This window comes from Buteo buteo, chromosome 2, assembly GCF_964188355.1.
Source record: "Buteo buteo chromosome 2, bButBut1.hap1.1, whole genome shotgun sequence".
NCBI lineage: Eukaryota > Metazoa > Chordata > Aves > Accipitriformes > Accipitridae > Buteo > Buteo buteo.
This window is the reverse complement of record NC_134172.1, coordinates 48,837,594-48,856,559: the sequence shown is the minus strand read 5'-3', so window position 1 is coordinate 48,856,559 and position 18,966 is coordinate 48,837,594. Positions and strand designations below refer to the sequence as shown.

General features: G+C 46.1%; 1 protein-coding gene across 1 annotated transcript in view; it reads left to right on the top strand.

Moving 5' to 3' along the window:
* The first annotated feature begins 3,521 nt into the window (after positions 1-3,521).
* Positions 3,522-18,966, top strand: part of ITGA9 (integrin subunit alpha 9) — a 230,939-nt gene continuing 215,494 nt past the window's right edge. Inside the window, exons 1-3 of the mRNA XM_075053853.1 lie at positions 3,522-3,846; positions 11,859-11,986; positions 13,308-13,414. Of these exons, the coding sequence (XP_074909954.1) occupies positions 3,677-3,846; positions 11,859-11,986; positions 13,308-13,414 (405 nt within the window). The 5' untranslated portion in view covers positions 3,522-3,676. The remainder of the gene's footprint in view (positions 3,847-11,858; positions 11,987-13,307; positions 13,415-18,966) is intronic.

The following is an 18,966-nucleotide window of genomic DNA, read 5'->3' as shown; positions in this document are numbered from 1 at the left end:
GAATGCCACAGCACCACTTCAATACAAATGCGAGGAAAGGCAAATGGTTAGCACACCAAAAAGCAGTGTCTTAAAATTAAGAAAGGTATTGGTAAAAATAAGGAAAATTATATTGAGTTCAATATGTGCAGCACAGGAGCAAAATTATATGTATTAAAAACAACACCACCACCACCACCCCCCCCCCAAAAAAAAACAACCAACCAAAAAAAACCCAAAATCATGTGTGAAGTGGCACTTTGGGAAGAGAGGCATCCAGGAGGGAAACTATCTGTTAACACTCAGTCTTGATGAACCAGGTCTGTCCACAGCTGAATCTGCGAGCAGTGCAGACATGGGGCATTTGTTTTCTCTTTCCACAGTCAGAATATTATTGTGTTGGGTTTTTTTTTCCTGAGCTCTACAATTGAAGTTATTAATTAAAAAGTATTGTCAAGGGTGCTGTTTCACTGATGGTCCTCAATTTACAGATAACTTTTCTAATTTAAAAAGTAATCTGGAGACTGAGGCCTGCCAAAATACAGCATGTTAAATTCCAGTTAAGTGCCTAATTAATCTAGGTGGGTGTAAACTACAAATTAGCCCTATGGTGCAGGTATGGAGCCTCTCTAGATGATGCAAATATCAAGGTTCAAGGAGTGAGAACAGGGATGTAGAAATGCAGATACAGCTATTCCTAGTCTGGTTCCTTTGCAAAGGGTTGGCACACGATTTAATGTACTAGTCCTTGTTCTCAGCCCTTATTTTTACCATCGTATTAATTTAACAGTCCATTGTTATGATGCTTGTTGCTGCAGTTGGATGCTTCCCATCGCTTTTGTAAATGGCACGCCAGGATTTTATCAGCTAAACCTACGCCATTGAGACAGGCAGTTTTTCTTTCTGCTCCGGCTGACAGAATTCCCATTGGATTAAATGTTGTGAGATGACTTCAGTATTTGGATGTGCAGTAAAAGAAAGAAATGGATCGAAGTGCAGTGTTCCTGGCCTTTCTCTGGATGGTCTTCCTTGCCAAGAACGGAGAGCTAAAATTTTTTATGGACTGACACAGTTCCGTATGTATCACTTGTTGCTGAAATAAGTCCTCTCGAGAGCACTCCACTACGTGAGAGACAAGTGCTTCGTTCACCTCATCTAGCCGCCTTGCTTACCTTCTCCCTCTGGAGATGGATGAACTCGTTGCTCTCTCCAGCGCGTCAGCTCACGTTTCCTTTAACTTTGTCAGAGAGCTGTCTGAGCGTTGTTCAGTGCCCGGGTAATTAATTGAAAAGCCCCATCACTTTCTTGCTTCAAAAGGCAGAGCATTTGGCTTGGTAGTGCTAATGGGATTGCATGTCATTTGTGGAATTTGCTTAATCATGGCATATTGACTTTCTGCCTAAATCAGATTACTTTTATCCATATTGATTGCACAGTTATAAAACCCCCGTGAAAATCTTTTCATTAAATGTTATAAATCTCCCTGCTCATATGATGTAAATGCCCCATTGTTTTCACTTGGTGCTCGAAAGAGCAAAGCAGTTCTTTCAATTTGATCATATGCTGAAGACTGAAGTTACCGATAAGTGACTTTTCCTTTTTATTTGATGTTGAGCACTGTGCCACTTCCATTTAAGACTGGGCAACGTTCACTTCTCCATAGCCCTGGGCATACTTACATGAAGAAGAGAAGACTTGCACTATGCCAACCATCTTGGAAGCCACCTTGAACAAGAGCTTGAAATAATTGTACCGCTAGGGTTTACACAGCAAACATAAAATACCTTGATGACTGGAATCCCTCCCTTCCTCCGCTGATTTTTTTTTCACCGCACAATTCTGTAGTTACTACTTTTTTATTAAACTTGTCCCTGGACTATGCCTACACTAATGTCCACTTTCTGGCATCACAGTCAACGTCAAAAATAGCAGTTTCTAAACAGCAACATATACATATGGCACCAGGGCGCTTGCTCTGAAGGCGGTGCTCAAGGGTGATGCTTATGAACACTCTTTTCCCTGATGAGGATCCTCCCCTGCAGAAACAGGCTATGCTTTTGAAAGAGCCACGTGGATATCATGAAACAGCTTACCAAACGTTCCCTCCCTGCCGAACACCCATCCTGGTACAAACCCTTTGCAGAAAACGACGAGACTTTCACCAAGAGCTTTCTGTGCTGAAAGACAATTTGACCTGCAACAGCGTTTTCCCACACCAGCTCTCAAACAGCCCCAACCTCCTGCACTCTGCCCTGAGATCGCTCTTGTCATTAAAAGCAAATTCCCCAGGAACCGTCACGTGCCTACGCAAGAAGTGCTGGACCTGGCCGCCCATCTCCAGCTGCCTGCCAGAAGCAGCAGTTCCCGTTGTCTCAGAGTTCCCAGCCCCTCTGCTCTGGTGTTTCCTAGGATCCACTCAGCTTCTTCTCCCAGTGCACCTCCTCATGCACGAGGGGAGAACGTGGAATTACCCAGCCAAAGCCAGGGCTCACAACAACAAATGAAACTCTCGTTCACCTCTCAGGGAGCATTTCTTCTCTGAGATCCTGGTCTCAATCCTCAAGAGAGATCTAAGCACGGTTTCTCATGAATCCTGAGCACTAAAAGGTATTGCTTTTTACTGAATGGTGAAAGGACGGGCTCTATGGGCCCAAGGGTTTTCTAGCACATAACTCCCCTCCCCTTCTCCTTGCAGAGTGACATGTCACCATTGTCTTACCCACTGGGGGAGACTCTCTTCTTGCCTTTGCCCTTGCTCATCTTTTATTGCATGTTTGACTGACTACTTTCACTCTCAGAGAGTCTAACTGTTAAAATATTAGAGCAATTATTTTCAGCGTTTGCTTAGCCACGATGGTTGCCGCTTCTTTTTCAGACCTCAAGCACTTATGCTGGAAAACACAGGTCTGACTGATTGGGTTTTTTTCCCCAACGTATTTTCATTCCTGTTGCCCTGATAAAAGACACCCCCTCCCCTCACGGCTTCCCCTTTCCCAGGAGAATCTCCCGCTCATTTCGGCGTGACACGACGCGGGCCCTTCTTCCGTCACCCTGGACGTGCCTCGTCCCTCTCCAGGTGCCAAGCGCCGGGCAGGGCTGACGACCGCAAACGGTGGGCGACCGCTTCCTCCAGCACCCCTTTCCGGCCCTCGGCTTGGTGCCTCTTCTCTCCCTCCAGGCGTCGACTCTCGACGGACAAGATGAGATTAGAACCGAGGCTAAGCCACAGATCTTCCCTGGGAGCGGGGGACGCTGAGGGGTGGCGGCGGGGCCTCGCGGGGCGCCCACGGGTGCCGCGCCGTTCGGAGCGGGGGGGGGGGGGATGCCTGAGGGCGGGGCGGGCCGAGGGGGAGCAGGTCGCGGTCACCGGCGGGCGGCTGCGGCGGGGCGCTGCCCGCTCCCGCTGCTGCGGCGGGGCGCTGCCCGCTCCCGCGGCCGCCAGGGGGCGCCGGCGCCGCGGGGGCGGAGCGGGGCGGACGGGGCGCGCAGTCCCCGCGCGTCGCGGCGCGGGGCGCAGCGGAGCCGCGGCGGGGCCGGGCCGGGCCGAGCCGAGCCGAAAGCCGCGGGGCGGGCACAAAAGCGCCGCGCCCGGCCGCGCCGCCTGGGAGTCGGCGGCGGGGTCGGCGCGGTGCTCGGCGGGCCGGGGCTCAGCGCTCAGCGGCGCCGGGACGGGCGGCTGCCCCGGGGACTCGCAGGGATGCCGGCGGCTTCGCGGCGGCGCGGAGCGCGGGTGCTGTGGGCGCTGCTGTGGGCGGCCCTGGCGCGCTGCTACAACGTGGACGTGGGTCGCCCCGTGGTTTTCCAGGGCCCCAACGGCTCCTTCTTCGGGTACTCGGTGCTGCAGCACTACCACGACAGCACGCGCTGGTGAGTAGCGCGGACCCTGCGCGCCCGCGGGGCGGTCAAGCCGCGGGGCGCGGGCGGCGGCGGGGCCGGCGCCGGCGGGGCACCCCCCGCGGCAGGCGGGGAGCGGGAGCCTCCGCCCCGGCCGCCGGGGGCTCTCCCCCGCGCTCCTTCCGCCCCGTCGTGCGGGCGGAGGCAGCGCTGCAGGGCCGGGGGGGGGGGGTTCGCCGTGCGGTAACGCGGGGACACACACCCCGCAGCCCCCCCGTCGGGCGGCGGTTTAACTCGGGGGTGTCCGTCCCGGGCTGGCAGCGGGCGCTCGGCGTCGGGAGCCCGCTGTTCTGCCGCGGTCCCTCGCCCGGCGGTTCGGCGCTTTGCGCGGCGCCGCTGCCTGGCGGGGAGCGTTCGGCTGCCCGTCTCCTCCTTGGCAGAAAACGCGCGGGGTACGCGAGGTGATCGGTCACGCCGCGTTAAACGGGAATGGTTTTAGCAGCGGTCGCCTCCAGCGGGAGCAGCGCGTTCGGCACGGACAGTGCCGACCTCCCCGTGCGCCCCTTGGCGAGGAAGAAGATCCCGCCGGTGGCCGGAGAGACGTTTCCAAACCGGGAGGCGTCCGTCCCCTCTGTGTGCCCGCTCTTGGCGTGAGGGACCGTAGAGGAAATGTCTGTGTGACTTTCAAGAAAAAAAAAAAAAAAGGAACGATGATAGAAAGTTTGTCTACATCTCAAAAAATTATGCAAACTGGCAAGCTTCTTGTTTTTTCCCGTTGACTGAAAGGAGCCTTGGAGCATAGTCTGTCTCTCTCTTGTCTGGGTCAGAGGCTCTTTGTTAGAATTAAAACTGATTTCTCTTAATTGGACCGAGTTGATGTCATCTGGTGCACTTCTAATGTGAGTAGGAGCCACTGCTGCCAATAAATGTCCACAAAGCTTGTCTTTATCTTTTACACTTAGATATGGCCCGATTACTCAGCTGTTGATGTTGGAACTATGGTGCACTGTGATATAAATAAATGTATTCATGCCGGCGTCCAGTTCTTTAAAAATGAATTTCTTTCACACCCCTTAGTTCACAAGTAGTTGTATGCTCTGCCTTTCTGCATAGTGGCTTTCATGGAGCATCCATTTTTAAAGACTTATCAGAAGACTTCATAGAGGAAAAGCATTCCGGGAGAAGAAGAGCTCTCAGTTTAAAGCAATGCTTAACTTGGGGCAGGAATCGACAAAGGATATAAAGGCTGAAAGCGACTTGTGTTCAACACAAATTGCTGGGGATTCACAGTGGTGTGAATGAAATGCTGATCTAGTGGGGTATGGTGGCGTGAAAATGACATTATTTGTTGCTCCTTGTGTAGGTGTCTATCATTCTGATCGATAACGCAAATTATTTTCAGATAGCACCTGCTAGTGTGATTTTTGGTTTTTGGTTTTGTTTTTTTTTGTTTGTTTGTTTTTTGGAAGGGGAGGTGGACCAGGGAGGAGAGTCTCCCAGATATCCCACTTTGTTTGGAAACAATGCTGGGCTAGCCGTGTTAGGTGTCTGTCTGAAGGCAGTCATCTCTAAGAAGTCTGGTGCTTGGAAAAGTAAAATCTCCAGTTTTCTGAAAGTGGAGCTTCTTCATGGCTGTGGCACCCAGAAAAAAAAACAACAAACCAAACCATGAAGTGTTTTTAAATAAATAATTTGCTAGCCTGAACACCCAGAAGGGTTAACAGCAGCTTGATATGGTCAGCGTCAGCACTGTCAAAAGTTGTAAGGTTGGGATTGTCACCACTGACGGGAAAGCTCCTCTTTCCATTTTGGAACCAGGGAGTTTGTTTTCACGGTGCTTCAAAATCCTGTGCCCAACAGACTCTGGAATAACAAATTTGGGAGATGTGTTTTTTACAGTCTCCTTGACTCTAGTTTGCTATATGCATGTGTGCCTGCAGCCTAAAGGTCAAGGGACAGCAGTGAATTTCTCTGCTTTTAAAAGTATATGCAGCCTTCTTCCAGTTTTCTGAAGATGCCATCCCCTGTACCGGATAGGCATATTCTGAGTGCAGGCAGGGTTTTTGCATAGTGCAACATAGTGTCAATTTTAAGCCTTTAACATATTTCTTCTGGAAAGCTTAAAAGATCTGCCCCATCTTCTTTGACATTCAGACCATCAAAGGGCTGAACCCTTGTCAGTGCCTTTAGCTATGCCCACTTCAACTGGGCATAAAGGCTTGCAGTATTATATAGTACTATTTTAAAACCATAATTATACTGTACAGAATCTTATTTCTGCCTTCAGACATCACTTTGGAGCATAAAAGTCTCTGATTTCCTGTTTAAAGCGATTACCCATTGCAGGTTATTGAAATACAAGAAACAATCCCGGTTATTGGATGAGTGTAGAGGGAAATGTTTAGTAGAGGTGACAACATTTTTCAGATTTGTCAGGTTTTTGTGTGTGAAGCTTTTGTGTGCAAAGCTATAGAGATATTTCCCTAACAGGCTGGGTGATTTTTAATTATTTTTTTCCTCCCTTCTCATTCAGATGTGATATTCTGTGGAAAGGTTGAAGTATGATATAGAGGATATATAATAAAAATGTTTTCCATTCATCCCATTGTAGTATATAGCTTCTCTTAATAGTCATAGGGTTATTATTTGGTTTTGTGCATCAGCTTGCTTCTTAGCCGTGTAGCTTTTCTTCACCCAAAGAAGAGTTATGATTTCAGTTTCTCATGCCTGTTTGGCCTGTACCCTACAGTGGGCAGTAGTTAAGCTAAGTTAACTTTAGACAGTAATGTTTTGGCCATTCATGGTTTGCCTGGTGAGCTGTACACTATGTGAGCCTGCAAAAACCTGATTGATCATATCTGATCATATCCGGTAAACCAGTTCAGGGTTTGGTGATTCTTGAGGATTTATATTCTTGCAGGAGGAAAGAAAAGGGGGATATTTGGTTTGAAATATCACATCAGATAAATGTGAATAGTCAGGCTGCCACACAGCCCTCGACACAGAAATGATAGTGGAATATGGTTATTCAGCCTCCACTGTGACAGTGGAGTAAGTCAGTGCCTTTGACCTGTCTGAAATGGTTAATTGCAATGATGCTTCCGTTTAGGAGTTGTTTTTGCACAGTTTTCATCTCAAGAAAAGTTTGTCATCACAGATGTGCTGGGGTTATTGTATTTCTGACAACGTCTCCTTTTCCTTCCTTACGCGGGTTTTGTGACTGTAAATCTTGAAAGATTTACCTGGTTCCCCATCATTGCCATTTTCAGTCGAGTAAGGAACCAGGTGGCTACTTGCATTTGGAGCAGAGACAAGCTGAAGTGCTTCTGTTCTCTGGATATAATTTTGAAGCTTGGAGTAAAGACCCTACAAAGCGACCAAGAATGTTGCTTGCTTTGCTTTCCTTCAGACAGTTTAAGAAGAAACAAATGTCAATTTTGCCCCAGTGAAAAAATGTTAATAATGTGACATCTCAGATCATTCTTTTTTAAAATACGATGTTACTTTATCTCTCTCCTTTCCCCTCCCTATGCCCCCTTCTTGCTGACACCCTCAAATCCCTCAGCAAGTCCAGGGTAACAACTTTATCCTTTCTGGCAACATGATCTGGCACGAAAAAGTAATGCAGTCAGTTTAGTTGCATGGTGTCCTGCTGTGAGTTTTACAATAAGGAATGAATCTGGTTTCTGTGCTGTTGCTTCATTCCTTCGGCCGTGCTCTTCACCGGATTGAGCTGCCGCTGAAATAACAAAGGCTGTTCTGCATCTCAGGCTGAAGGATATGTGTCGTTAGTGCATGGTATACTTGTGTGCAACCAGAAGGAAGGTGCGGGAACAGACCGACCATGTAGAGGCTGCCTGGGTGTTGTGTTAGCAATGCTATGTTGCACGAGCGATGTAGTGATGCTGTAGGTGCTGCCGTGGCATTTCAGGGGACCTGGGCTTCCTGTTGTTGGTCACAGGTCATCCATCTGCTGTCCAAATAACAGCCCTCCCCCTTCTTGCTCTGCACGTAGTGGATGAATCACTGAGGTTTTTATTTCGAGGGCTTAGCATGTGACAGAGACCTTTCTGAAGGGAAGAAACTCAGCTGGGATATGCTGATGGTGCACCCTCCTCTGGTGCTGCTTTTGAAGTCTGCTGTGGTATGCGAGGATATTTAAAGACTTTTTCTCTCTGCCACTTAACATTGCAGTGAGGTGAGGTACCTATACTCCCCAGTCCTTGAGCTGTGATTGCCTAATTGTTGCGGGCATGCTGTAGGCTGATGCTTAATGTGCTTGGCATCTCTCCATGCCATCAGTCAGCTCGATACTTTCGTTCACTGTTCCTTCTGCTAAATGCAGCACTTAATTTCCAAATCTGTATTTCCCGAGGGTCAATCACCAGCAAAGTGATAGTTACTGTTCTGCAGGAAGTAATTTTAAGGAGGTGTGGATTTCCACAGGGCCAAAAAAATCTTCTTGTCATCCATTAATACTGGCTGCTGTGGCTCCTGCAATGTGATGGTTTCTGGCCACGTAGCTGCGTAGTTGTCTCCATACAGATGAGGGCGTTTGTCCTTCATCGTGCGAGCATGAATTCAAGAACAGAAGGTTAAATGGTCTCTCTGCCTGCTGCTTCTCATGTCAGTTCAGACCCCAGTACTTGGTTCAAAGCTCTGTGCACATCAAGCAAAAGTGACCCTAAAATGGCCCCAAACCCCACTCCTACTGCCCTTGGTTCTCTTTGATGGAAAGTAATCCCTTTCTCTTGATGGGGTTTCCCCTTCAAGCTGTTTTCATGCAGCTACTCACAAATATCCTAGGGGCTTTCTGCAGACTATTATGGTTGTGGTGAGAGCCGGCACTCATTGATAATCTCTGCAAAGAGTACTGCCCACATCATAAGCCTTTTGGCTAAAGGCTGGAGAACTGCTGGTGCTTGCTTGCTGACAATCCAGGTAGTCCTATAGCAGCACTGGAAATCTCTACCACAAAATTAGGCTATTTTAAATGAGAGCTGGTTAAACTAGTTGGAATACGTTGGAAGGTTGCCTGATGATAGCAAGAGGACAGGGTTCTACTTCTGCTGGCTGTTTACGTATCTTCTGTGTTTATGCTAGGGAAGACTCTACAGCACTGAAATGCAAGAAGGCTGTATTAGGCTCTAAGGCTTTGGTTTGAAATGTATTTCTGTTTCAGTATGGTACCAGAGAAAAACACCTCCTCTGGTTGCAGCGTTGTTTCACGGAAATTGCAAAGGATTTCAAAGGTGCTTTAATATGTAGGGGGGGATACAAAACAGGCGTTTGTTTTGCTTGATGAGTCCCAAAATATTTGGATGCAAATGAGTCTTCTATCCAGGTCTGCTGAAAAGTCTCATGACAATTAAATAGGTGGCTTTCTTCCAACAGTTAAGCTGTTACATACAGAAACTTTATGAAAGAGCAGAGGACTCTTTTCTTGACAAAGGAAATATTCCAGTGTCAAACCTTTGAATAAAACCGAAGTAAGTGGTATGTGGCAAATACTATCTTGACCAAGCAAAAAGCATGTGAACCAACAGAAAATCTCCCATCTCCCTGAAGGTGACTGTCTTAGGCCACAGGCGAGGAGCATGGCTCATGACAGATAGAACAGTAGATTTGCAAAGGTTTCACCTGCTGGGGTCTAGGTGCAAGAGTGAAAGAATGAGACAAGATCCTAATATGACATAGTATGTGATGTAGGTAATGTACCGAATTTGAACGCATGGGCATTTGGGACAATCCAAAATAGATTTGCTTTTGGCACACATCACCAGTTGCCTCTACTGGCTGCTTCCTTCTGCTCAGCCCACACAAAGAAATGGCAACAGATGTTTTCTTTTTGAAAGGTATATTTGCTCAAGATAGCAATATTATCTGTGCCAGTAGCCTACTCAGATCATTAATTATCAGTTTTTCCCATTCAGATTTTTAAAGAGAGCTGAAGAGTCTTTGTGATTTAGGCTCCTTCATCTCCATCTTGCATTCTGCAACCCAAGGTAACTTGTGCACTAATTGCCGAAACATATTTACTTTTATAAGGTTAGAGCAAAGCTTCTTTTAAACTGGAGGTCAATGTGGCCTACATTTTCTTATTGTTATAACAGGTCATAGAAACAGTTTCTTGCCATTTGCAATTTGAACTCATAACTCTTTAAGCTACTAGTATCCCCCCTTATTTATTTTTGTTAGACCTCATGAATGTCAATAAGTGAATGACATGCATTCATCGCCTGTGTAAATGAAATGATTGGCATTTGATTTTCTGCCTGCCGCCTGCCTGCTGGGATTTCCATTTGGAGCTATTATTTCAGGCTGCTTTGCGCTTGCTCCTCAACGTGTGCAGGCTTTGTAGGTTTTAGCAACCTAAGTATTTCGGACATTAATTCTTCTCACTTGTGAAAACATGATGTGCGTTGTAGAGTGCAGCCCCATCAAACTTCTCCAAATGATACAGCTTAGCTCATGAAACTTTGGAGAAAATGGTTGCTTAATGTAGGGGTTTCTCTTCTTCTTGTAAATGTATTTCCAAGTGCCACAGGGCAGTTTTGTCGCATCCCGGGAAGCGTGTAGGCAGTGGAGACGTGCTGCTGTTTCATATAGACCAGACTGATGCAGGAACAGCTCTTCCAGGTGGTTCAGGTTGGCCTTGGACACGTGCATGCCTTGTGCCTTGGGTCTCCCTGTGTTTATTGGGATAGTGATGATGGGTGGTGGTTGGGGATGGAACCTTAAATTAGAGGATGAAGGAGAGGTTGCTTAAAACAAGGAAAGCTTCAGTTTTGGGGCTTGTGCTGGGCTGTCCATCTGTGCTGTGGGTGGGCTGTGTATGCGGACTGACTTTGCACTAGTAGCTCTTTATCCCTTTAGTGGGTAAACTGAGAAGAGTTTCTCCTTGGTCAGCTGCTGCCTCCCAAGTAGCAGGCTGGATCTGTGCATGCAAGTGCTGGAGGCTCAGTCTCAGTCTCTTAGAGATGGGCACCCTTAGTTCCAGCCCTGGGCTTAACTTCAGAGAGGATTTTGTTACAGGCAGAAGCTCTGCCCTGCCTCATAGTGCAAGGGTATCTGCAGAACTGGTACTAAACTACCTGGTGCTCACCACTACCCTCCCTGGAGCTGCCTTCCTCCTGCTTAGCTTCCCTCCTCACGCTCCTGTGCCCAGATCTGGGCTCACAATCAGCTGAGAAAGATTGTCCCTTTAACGAGGAGGTGGTAAAAGGGCTCCCTTAATACTTGTGCCTCCCCTGTAATCCTCTGCAAAAACCACCCCTTAGGGCATGAGCAGCTGCCAGCTTGTTAAACAGTTAACTGGATTGTAACACAAGTGATTAAAAAGTGCTCATCATCTTTCAAGGGTACGTTAGGGAACCCTATGGTCAGAGCTTGTGCATTGGTGCTTCCCAGAGACACTAGCTCTCACACAGGATAAACAGTCCAGGTATATAGTGTTCACAGCCTTAGTGATAAACACAGGTTGATAGCAATGCACTGTGGAAGAGGTTTGCTCCTGTGTTGTTGGCTGGGTGTTTTTGTTGTTGTCTTTTAAAGCTGTAGTTACATAAAGTGTTCTGAGAATGGGGTGCCTCAACTTTCTAAACAAGCTTATTAATCTTTGGCTAGCTGGCAAGCACGCAGGTTCAGATTTTATCCTCTTATGGGTGTGTGTATTAGCTCTTGTGGGTTCTTGGATTGATAGGGATGTAGTTAAAACTGAGGAAAAATGGGTGCAGCTGCTCCTGTCTCTCCTAATAGTTTCCTAAATGCTTTTGGGGGTGGGGGGTGGTGCTTTAAATGTGTTACAATCCTAATGGAAATTTAACTTGTTAAAGTATTTGTGGCTTTGCTGGGGAAAAATGCCTTTATTGTGTGTAGTGTTTTCAGTTTGTGAGTCAATGCCATCATTTTACAAGGTTGCTGGAGGAAGTCCTTTTGCTGAGGAAGCTCTAGCAATGTGAACCTTGCTGTTGTTTTGTTTTTTGTTTTTTGTTTTTCCTTTTCTCATGAAATTAATCACTTGTTACTTTGCTTTTGGTTTCCAGGGTCTTGGTTGGTGCTCCCAGGGCAGAATCTAAATACAGCACCTCTGTTCAGTCCCCAGGAGCAGTGTTTAAATGTCGAGTCCATACCAATCCTGACAGAAGATGCACAGAACTGGATATGGGTCGAGGTAGGCAGTTATGATGCTTGGGGGGGGAGACGGGGGAAACCAAAAAAAACCAAACCATATCCCAAATGGCTAGCAATCCTCCTGACAGCTTCAAAGAGGCCCCAAGACACTGAGAGGGATTCATCAGCCTCTCCTGACAGATTTTGAGCACTGGTAGTAAAGGTGTCATATTCTCTTCAGCATTACAAAATAGCATCCCACCTGGGGCTGGTGTTCTCCCAGTGGCCCTGCTCTCTCTCTGTCTCTCTCCAGCGAGCAACCAGGCAAAGGTGGATTTTTCCCTGCTTACCCTAAGCTGCTGTCTTTTCTCCACCTGCTTCAGTGTGGCTTTGCAGCATGTCGGTGGGTATGTGAGTGGTTGGGAGCGCTGCTGCCTGCTCCAGGTGGTGCTGAAATAGGGGTGCGTGGGATGACCCCAGGCGGTGCCGTGGTGGGCCCATGGTGTGTGGTGTTATTAGCAACGTGGCGATCAGTGGGTTCCCTCACAATGCAGCAAATCATTCCTTGGGTTTGCTTCTTGTGCTAAAGGAAATAAGTTTCTCTGTGAGAGCCATGCCTGTACAGTATTGAACGTGACCAGGATTGACTCTGGTTTCTTTGACGTCCTGTCCCAGCTCAGGGGGAAGGGGAGTCCTAAAGTAAAACTCTGATCTAAAATCTCGTGCTGGATTCCAATGGAGAGAACCGAAGCCTTTTAATATTTTGCTCTTCTTGGTGACATGCATGTTACTGCTTTCTCTGCCTATGAAAAAGGCATGTTAGTATTGTTCATCTTTTCATGAATGAGTCAAGTATAATTTATTTTTATGAAGCTTATGTGTGTTAAACCGGTATTTTGGCTAAATTTGATTTGTCCTGCTACTGTAATGTAAACTGTCTCTTAAGGATTTGTGAATACTGCCTGACAGGACTAAAGATTTAGGCCTAAATTTTTTTAAATGCCCCAGAACTCATTTTCAAGAGTAATTTTTGCTTTGATTGTATTCTGCAGGCAATCCCACATATCTCCCATTGACTTCAGTTGGATGGATTATTCAAGTAGAGCTGTGGAGATGCTGTAACAGCTGCTGGCTGTTTGGGACAGGGTCTGTCCTCTAGTATGTATTTGTATGATGCCTAGTAAGAGTGAGAGCATCGCCCTGATTAATGCATGCAAGAACTCAAAATGCATACAAGAACTCGAACAAATCAGGATGCAAGGGAAAAGAAAAGCACTGTCAGGCAGATGTTTGATGGGCAATCTCTTTTCTTGTAGGGATTCTCTGGTGGGTTTTTAAAACTCATGTCTCCATGCCTTGCTGCCTTTCTGATCTTTCTGTAGGCAATTCTCGGGGCACACTCTGTGGAAAGACCTGCAGAGAAGACAGAGATGACGAATGGATGGGTGTGAGCCTGGCTAGACAGCCGAAGGCTGGTGGAAGTGTGCTGGTAAGTCCACTCTTTTCTTTGATCTCATGAAAACCGTTGCTGCTGTCTGACTCTAATGCTAAACACGTCAGGATTAATGTGTTCAGCAGTGACTGACGGAGTCCAGCTTTACGGGCAGCATATTCTGTAGCCCCTTCCTTCAAGCGGAAGGAAAAGTGAGCCCCAGCCAGAAAGCTTTATTTATAGAGGGAGGACTTCAAAGCCGTCACACCTGACTTGTGTCACCCAAGGGCTTCCTCCTAAATCTGAGGGATTAAATCTTTGAACCGAATAAATAGAACTTTGTCTGGGAGGTACCTGCTAGTTTTTTCTTTTTGTTTAGGTAGGAAATATGTATGCATCCATTTTCCCTAGGCGTATGTATTGCTTGTCAGAACATACAGTCAAAAATGCAAGATGAGTCTTTGTGGCAATATTTTTTCCTTATGTATATTAATTTTCCATTAATGAGGCAGAAGAGTTGCGAGTAGAGGTGCCTTAGTTGAGCGTGGGTGGCCTTGTTGTCTTTGATATGGTTACCATGCACATAGACAGGTCAAGGAGAGCAGATGTGATCCTTAGGATGAGGAATTTATCTTTGCAAAACAACATTTCCTGTGTTGGAAAAAAAATAATCATAGAGAGCTGGGCAAAAATCTTTCTAAAATTCATGGTTATATTATGATTAATAGTTGTCTGTGTTTACATCCGCGGTTGGGTTCTGACTGTCTACCTGATTGAGTCTGTCTGGAGGAATGTTAACCGAAATAAAAAAAGAATCGCAGTAAAATGTCATGCATAGTATATGTGGCAGGCAAATTTCAAGCTCTTATCAGAGTAACCCTGACAACAATCTAATTCTAAAGACTGCTGTTTGGGTGTCGGAAACTGGCAGTATGACCCCATATTTCCAATGAAATAGGGGATCGCCCTGGTACTTGGCATCAAACTGTCACAAAGCTGCTAGTGAGAAAGATCTTGCACAATGATTACTGTGCCAACAACGTGTGTAAGGCAAGTGGACAAAGCTGCTTCACTCAAGGGCATTTTTCTTAATATGAGCTTAGAGTCCAAATGCTTACACCCTAAGTCCTTGCACACTAACTTCCCCATGGGGGGGCAGGTGGTTTTTATACCTTTCTGCGATAGTAGTGTGGTATTTTATCTGATTGTCTCTTTTGGTGTACAGCTTGTTAGTGCTGTAGCGGCTGGCTGATGCTTTACTTTTCTTGGATGTCTTAAATGTGTTCAGCACTAGAGGAGGAGGGGGAAAAGAGAGGCATAAATGAAATACACTGTAAATGTACAGCAGACCACAAAATTAAGGCATTCATGTAGTGTAAGCAATTCATGTTTTCAAGGGATATCCTGATCTGTATGTGTGCTCAGAGTCCTCCATGACAAATGAGGAGTAACTTGCACTGATCAGGATAACACTACCTCAAGACAGCATCCGCTCGATTTTCCAGTCATCTGGCTGAACTAGACAAATTCTTGTCCCATTTTCAGAAGGTAGCGCATACACTTTTTTTAGGCAACGCTGAAACATTTTTGAAAAAATGATACCTTAAGAATAATGGTTTTGTGTGTTTAAAGGGGAACAGGTTGCAGCTGATGCTTAGGTGTCATCTCCTTAGACAAAAGCAGCAAAGGAAGGGAGAGCTGGTGGGGAAAAAAGCTGGGCAACTACCAAGGCTGGGGCTGGCTGCTAGCTGGCTGAGGGGAGGCTACAAGGGTGAAAGACATGGGCAGGCTGTGAGGGCTTAGGTTGGGGCTGAGGGGACAGAAATTTCAGACATAAAGCAGGTTTAAAAGCAAAATGTAGCTAAAGTAAAACGTGCAGCTGGTGGTGTGCTTGTTCTGGTGCAGCTTAAGCTGGTAAAATGTCTCCACAAGTTACGCTGATTTAAGCTAGTCCTAAACCAGCCCTCTGATGAGATTATACTGCCCTCACCAAATATATTGTGTCCGGATGCTCAAGGATGTTTAAATATCTAATTCCTATTGATATTTATCACCAAAGCACTCAGCCTTAAACTAGTAGTTATATGTCTGTGCACACCGATGTGTGGACAGAGCCTGGAATGAAGAAGGCATATGGATTCCTTTGTGGGTGGAAAATACCTAGCTGTTTCAGGGGACTGTTACTCTGTTTTGAGATAACTTTTTAATGAAAAAGATTTGTGACTTTCCCAGTCAAAAGCAGATGGGTTTTTATACATGTGCTCCTCTATTTTTAAAGATAAGGATTTCTTTAAAATGCAGCTCTTCTTTGAAGCCTCTATGAGAAACTGGTATTCTGAGGAGACTTGTCTGAATGCGTGTTTGTGGCCCTATCTGCTGATTTTTAGCTTTTTAATGAAATTACTAGCTAACTCTCATGAGCAATTCCCTGTAGTTAGGAGTGTGTGCAGTCTATATTGTAGGCATTATTACAGCTCTATTTACTGCATCTCTTCCAGAGATTCCTTTAAGTCAGAGTTGTATCTTTGTGGTCAATAGCCCTGGATGGATTTTTTTTTTTTTCATACATAAGGGTAGTTGCTTTTTAAACCTGTGTGAACTATACATGCTCTTGATGTCCTGTGTTAGAGGAATTAGTCCCACAGTTTAACTGTGGATTTTACAAAGTTGTTCTTGCTTTTGCTTTGAAACTGCTTAGTGGCTTAAATTTCTGTCTTATCAGCCTTCCCCAATTGCCTGATAAGAGTACCAGCTTCAGTGGAAAGGGATGGTAGGGAAGGTGAGGAGTGTGCAGGGGGGCTTTAGCTGGTGTTTGGTAAAAAGTGGATTGTGTTTGAACCCATATTGTGCCAGGATGTTACTGAACCAGAGTTCTGTGTTTGTGTGACGGACTAAATAGAAAAGCATCAAACAATGAGGATTTAAACAAATGAAGAAGTAAGATTAGCTAAAAAAGCTCTGAGTTTGCAGTTCAGTGGCTTCCTGTTCTCAGGTATGCTATCAGTCAATATTTGCATTAATCTAAGTGCTGCAATAATACAGCTGAGATTGCCAGCTCTTTCCAAACTGAAATGGCAAAAGTCCTCCTTTTACTTTTGTTGGGAGAGGAACCAGGGACAGTGCATTATGATTTGGAGATAAGCCACATCCTTCAGTCTTCCTCTTCCTAAATACCCACCACATCTGTCATTACTCTGGTTTTTATCAAATGTTGCTATTTTTCATTTAAAGTAGCTGATTTACTGGCACATTTAGTGATTGTGTGTGTGTCTGTAAAAAAACCCATCACTGCAACAAAGCCAAAGTCCTAGGGAAGAGGAAACCAGAAGTGGTCTGACAGTGGCATGTTCAAAAAGTCTGACTTGTTTGGACTCTGACTTTAGGAGTCAGCGGAGGGCTCTATAAGGACCATGCATTCACGTGGGGCATTTGGCCTCTGAAGTGAAGCCCAGGTGTCTCGAGTTGCTTTTCCTACGGTGCAAAGCCTGTGGCTGGTGTTCAATAGGCAAAAGAGCAAAGTGGCTGCAGTTCTGAAATGGCCTGTTCATTACATTGTGGTAATGCAGTGTCTGCTGTCAATAGAGACCTCCGTGTGCTTTGCCTCGAAGCATTTTATTTTGCTTCACAGGTTTGCATCCTTTTTCCCCTGTCCCATTGTGGAGCTGGAGCCTGTGCCCTGGCAGCAGCTGCTGAGCACCAGTGTGCTGACGGCTTCCACATTGCACAGGGGCCTGCCTGTGGCTTGTATCTGAAAAAGGGTGTGTAAGCTGTCAGTTGTTTGCAATCACCTTAGGAAAAAAAAAAACCACAGAAAAACCTTATCTACAGCAGCAAATTCAGGTGACTCATCTCTGTTCCCGAGACCTCTTCAGACATGTGCCATCAAAGAAGGAAGGCTGTGGCCACCTTTGGTAGCACATCATCTTGCCTCGGTAACGTTGAATAATGCGGGGACTGCGTAGTGTAATCCAACTAAACATTTTTGGGAAGGCAGGAGAACCAAAAGCAGCTATGGATGAGCTTTGCTGTGGCAAGAAGACAAAGGTACTGGTTGCCTGGCTGCAGAGAAATGAGTTTCAGGGAAGAAGAGGTGCACTCCTGTCCATTGGGAAAATGTCAAATTCTGCAGCTGTGGCATGGGGGTGGCTGGGGAAGCCCCTGCTGAGATAACCGAGGTGGAGCTCATCTCTTGGAGCTATGGGTACGAGCTGTCTGCAGACTCAGGGAGTCAGCAGTAAACTTTAGTGTGCCTGAATACACAGCATGATGAAGGTACAGAAAAGTGATCATTAAAAAAAAAACCAAAAACCCACCCAAACAAAACCCAAACCTTAACAGGTTAGGTAAGTGTGCCCAGAATTGCTGAAGTGAGCCCATAGCCTCCAGTTGATTTTGAATGTACTTCTTATGCACCAGCTCCTTTTTTTTCCTCCTTATATTGTTCTTTCTTGGCCTCTGCACCTCACTCCTGGGCAAAGCCTCCTGCTTGTGATGAAATGCTGCTGCTCTCCTTGACTCTGTCATTTGTGCTCCTCTGGGAGAGATTAGTAGGTTAATTTATGTGGGTCCCTTGCAGTTTCTGAGATATAAAATGTCAAGGAATTTACAATATCACAATCCTTTATTTATCTTTCCATAATTTTAAAAAATACTCTTGGTCTGTTTCTGTTTGAGTTTATATCCGGAGTTGGGGTTGACTTGACTGTTGCTTTAATGGTGTAAGTCTTTATTGTACTGTCTTTAAAAGGGCTGTGCATGTGTATATTTGTGCTCGCAGCACAGATCTGTCAGGAGAGAAACTATTTCCTGGTTACTCTGAAAATGAGTGTTTCATGTGCTGGCTTTTTGTTGCTGTTGAATTTTGAATGAGTGGTGCATGGGGATTAAAATCATAACTAAGCTTCCTTAAAGCACATAAGGGAGTCCCCAAAGCTGCTCTTTGCAGGACTCCTCACATGCATTTGGCTGTTGAGCAGAGTACCGTCAGAAGGATCCTTCACGTCACGGGTGGCAGCCTGCGCCATGCAGTGCAGTGCAGAGCTTTCCATGGCCCCCGGAGTCCCTTGTTATCCCTCTGTAATAGCCATCTTCAGGAGATACGTGCTTCTCCTTGAGTGCTGCAAGTTAGGAAAGCAATAAATATCAAAGTCCAAATGCAGCACTGCTAACAGCAGAGCAGGTTTTTGCACAACCGGTTTTGCTCTGTTTCAGTTAAAAAATGAGAATAGTATTACCCTTTCATGTCTTTCTGGTGTTAAGTGTATGGGAAGGGGCCTGTGTTGACTGCTGGATTGAATTTTGAGCTTCCCAGTGGCTGATACGCTTTCCTGGTCCTTTACTGGATAGGTGACACAACTGTGCCTCTCTTATGGATGTGTTTTTTAATGATGTTGAGATGCCCCCATGGGCAGCTCCGAGGTGCTGAGGCAGAAAAGTGGGGTAGCACAAAGGGAAGGAAGACAGAGGGTGTCTTGTCTGGGGAGGATAGGGTCAAATGTGGGGATCACGAATGGGGCTGACGCACAGTTTCCACGAAAAGTTTAAAGTATGTGGAGGAGATAATTTGTAGCGTAGAGGCTGTTCTGTTCACATCGAACCAAGCCTTAAAT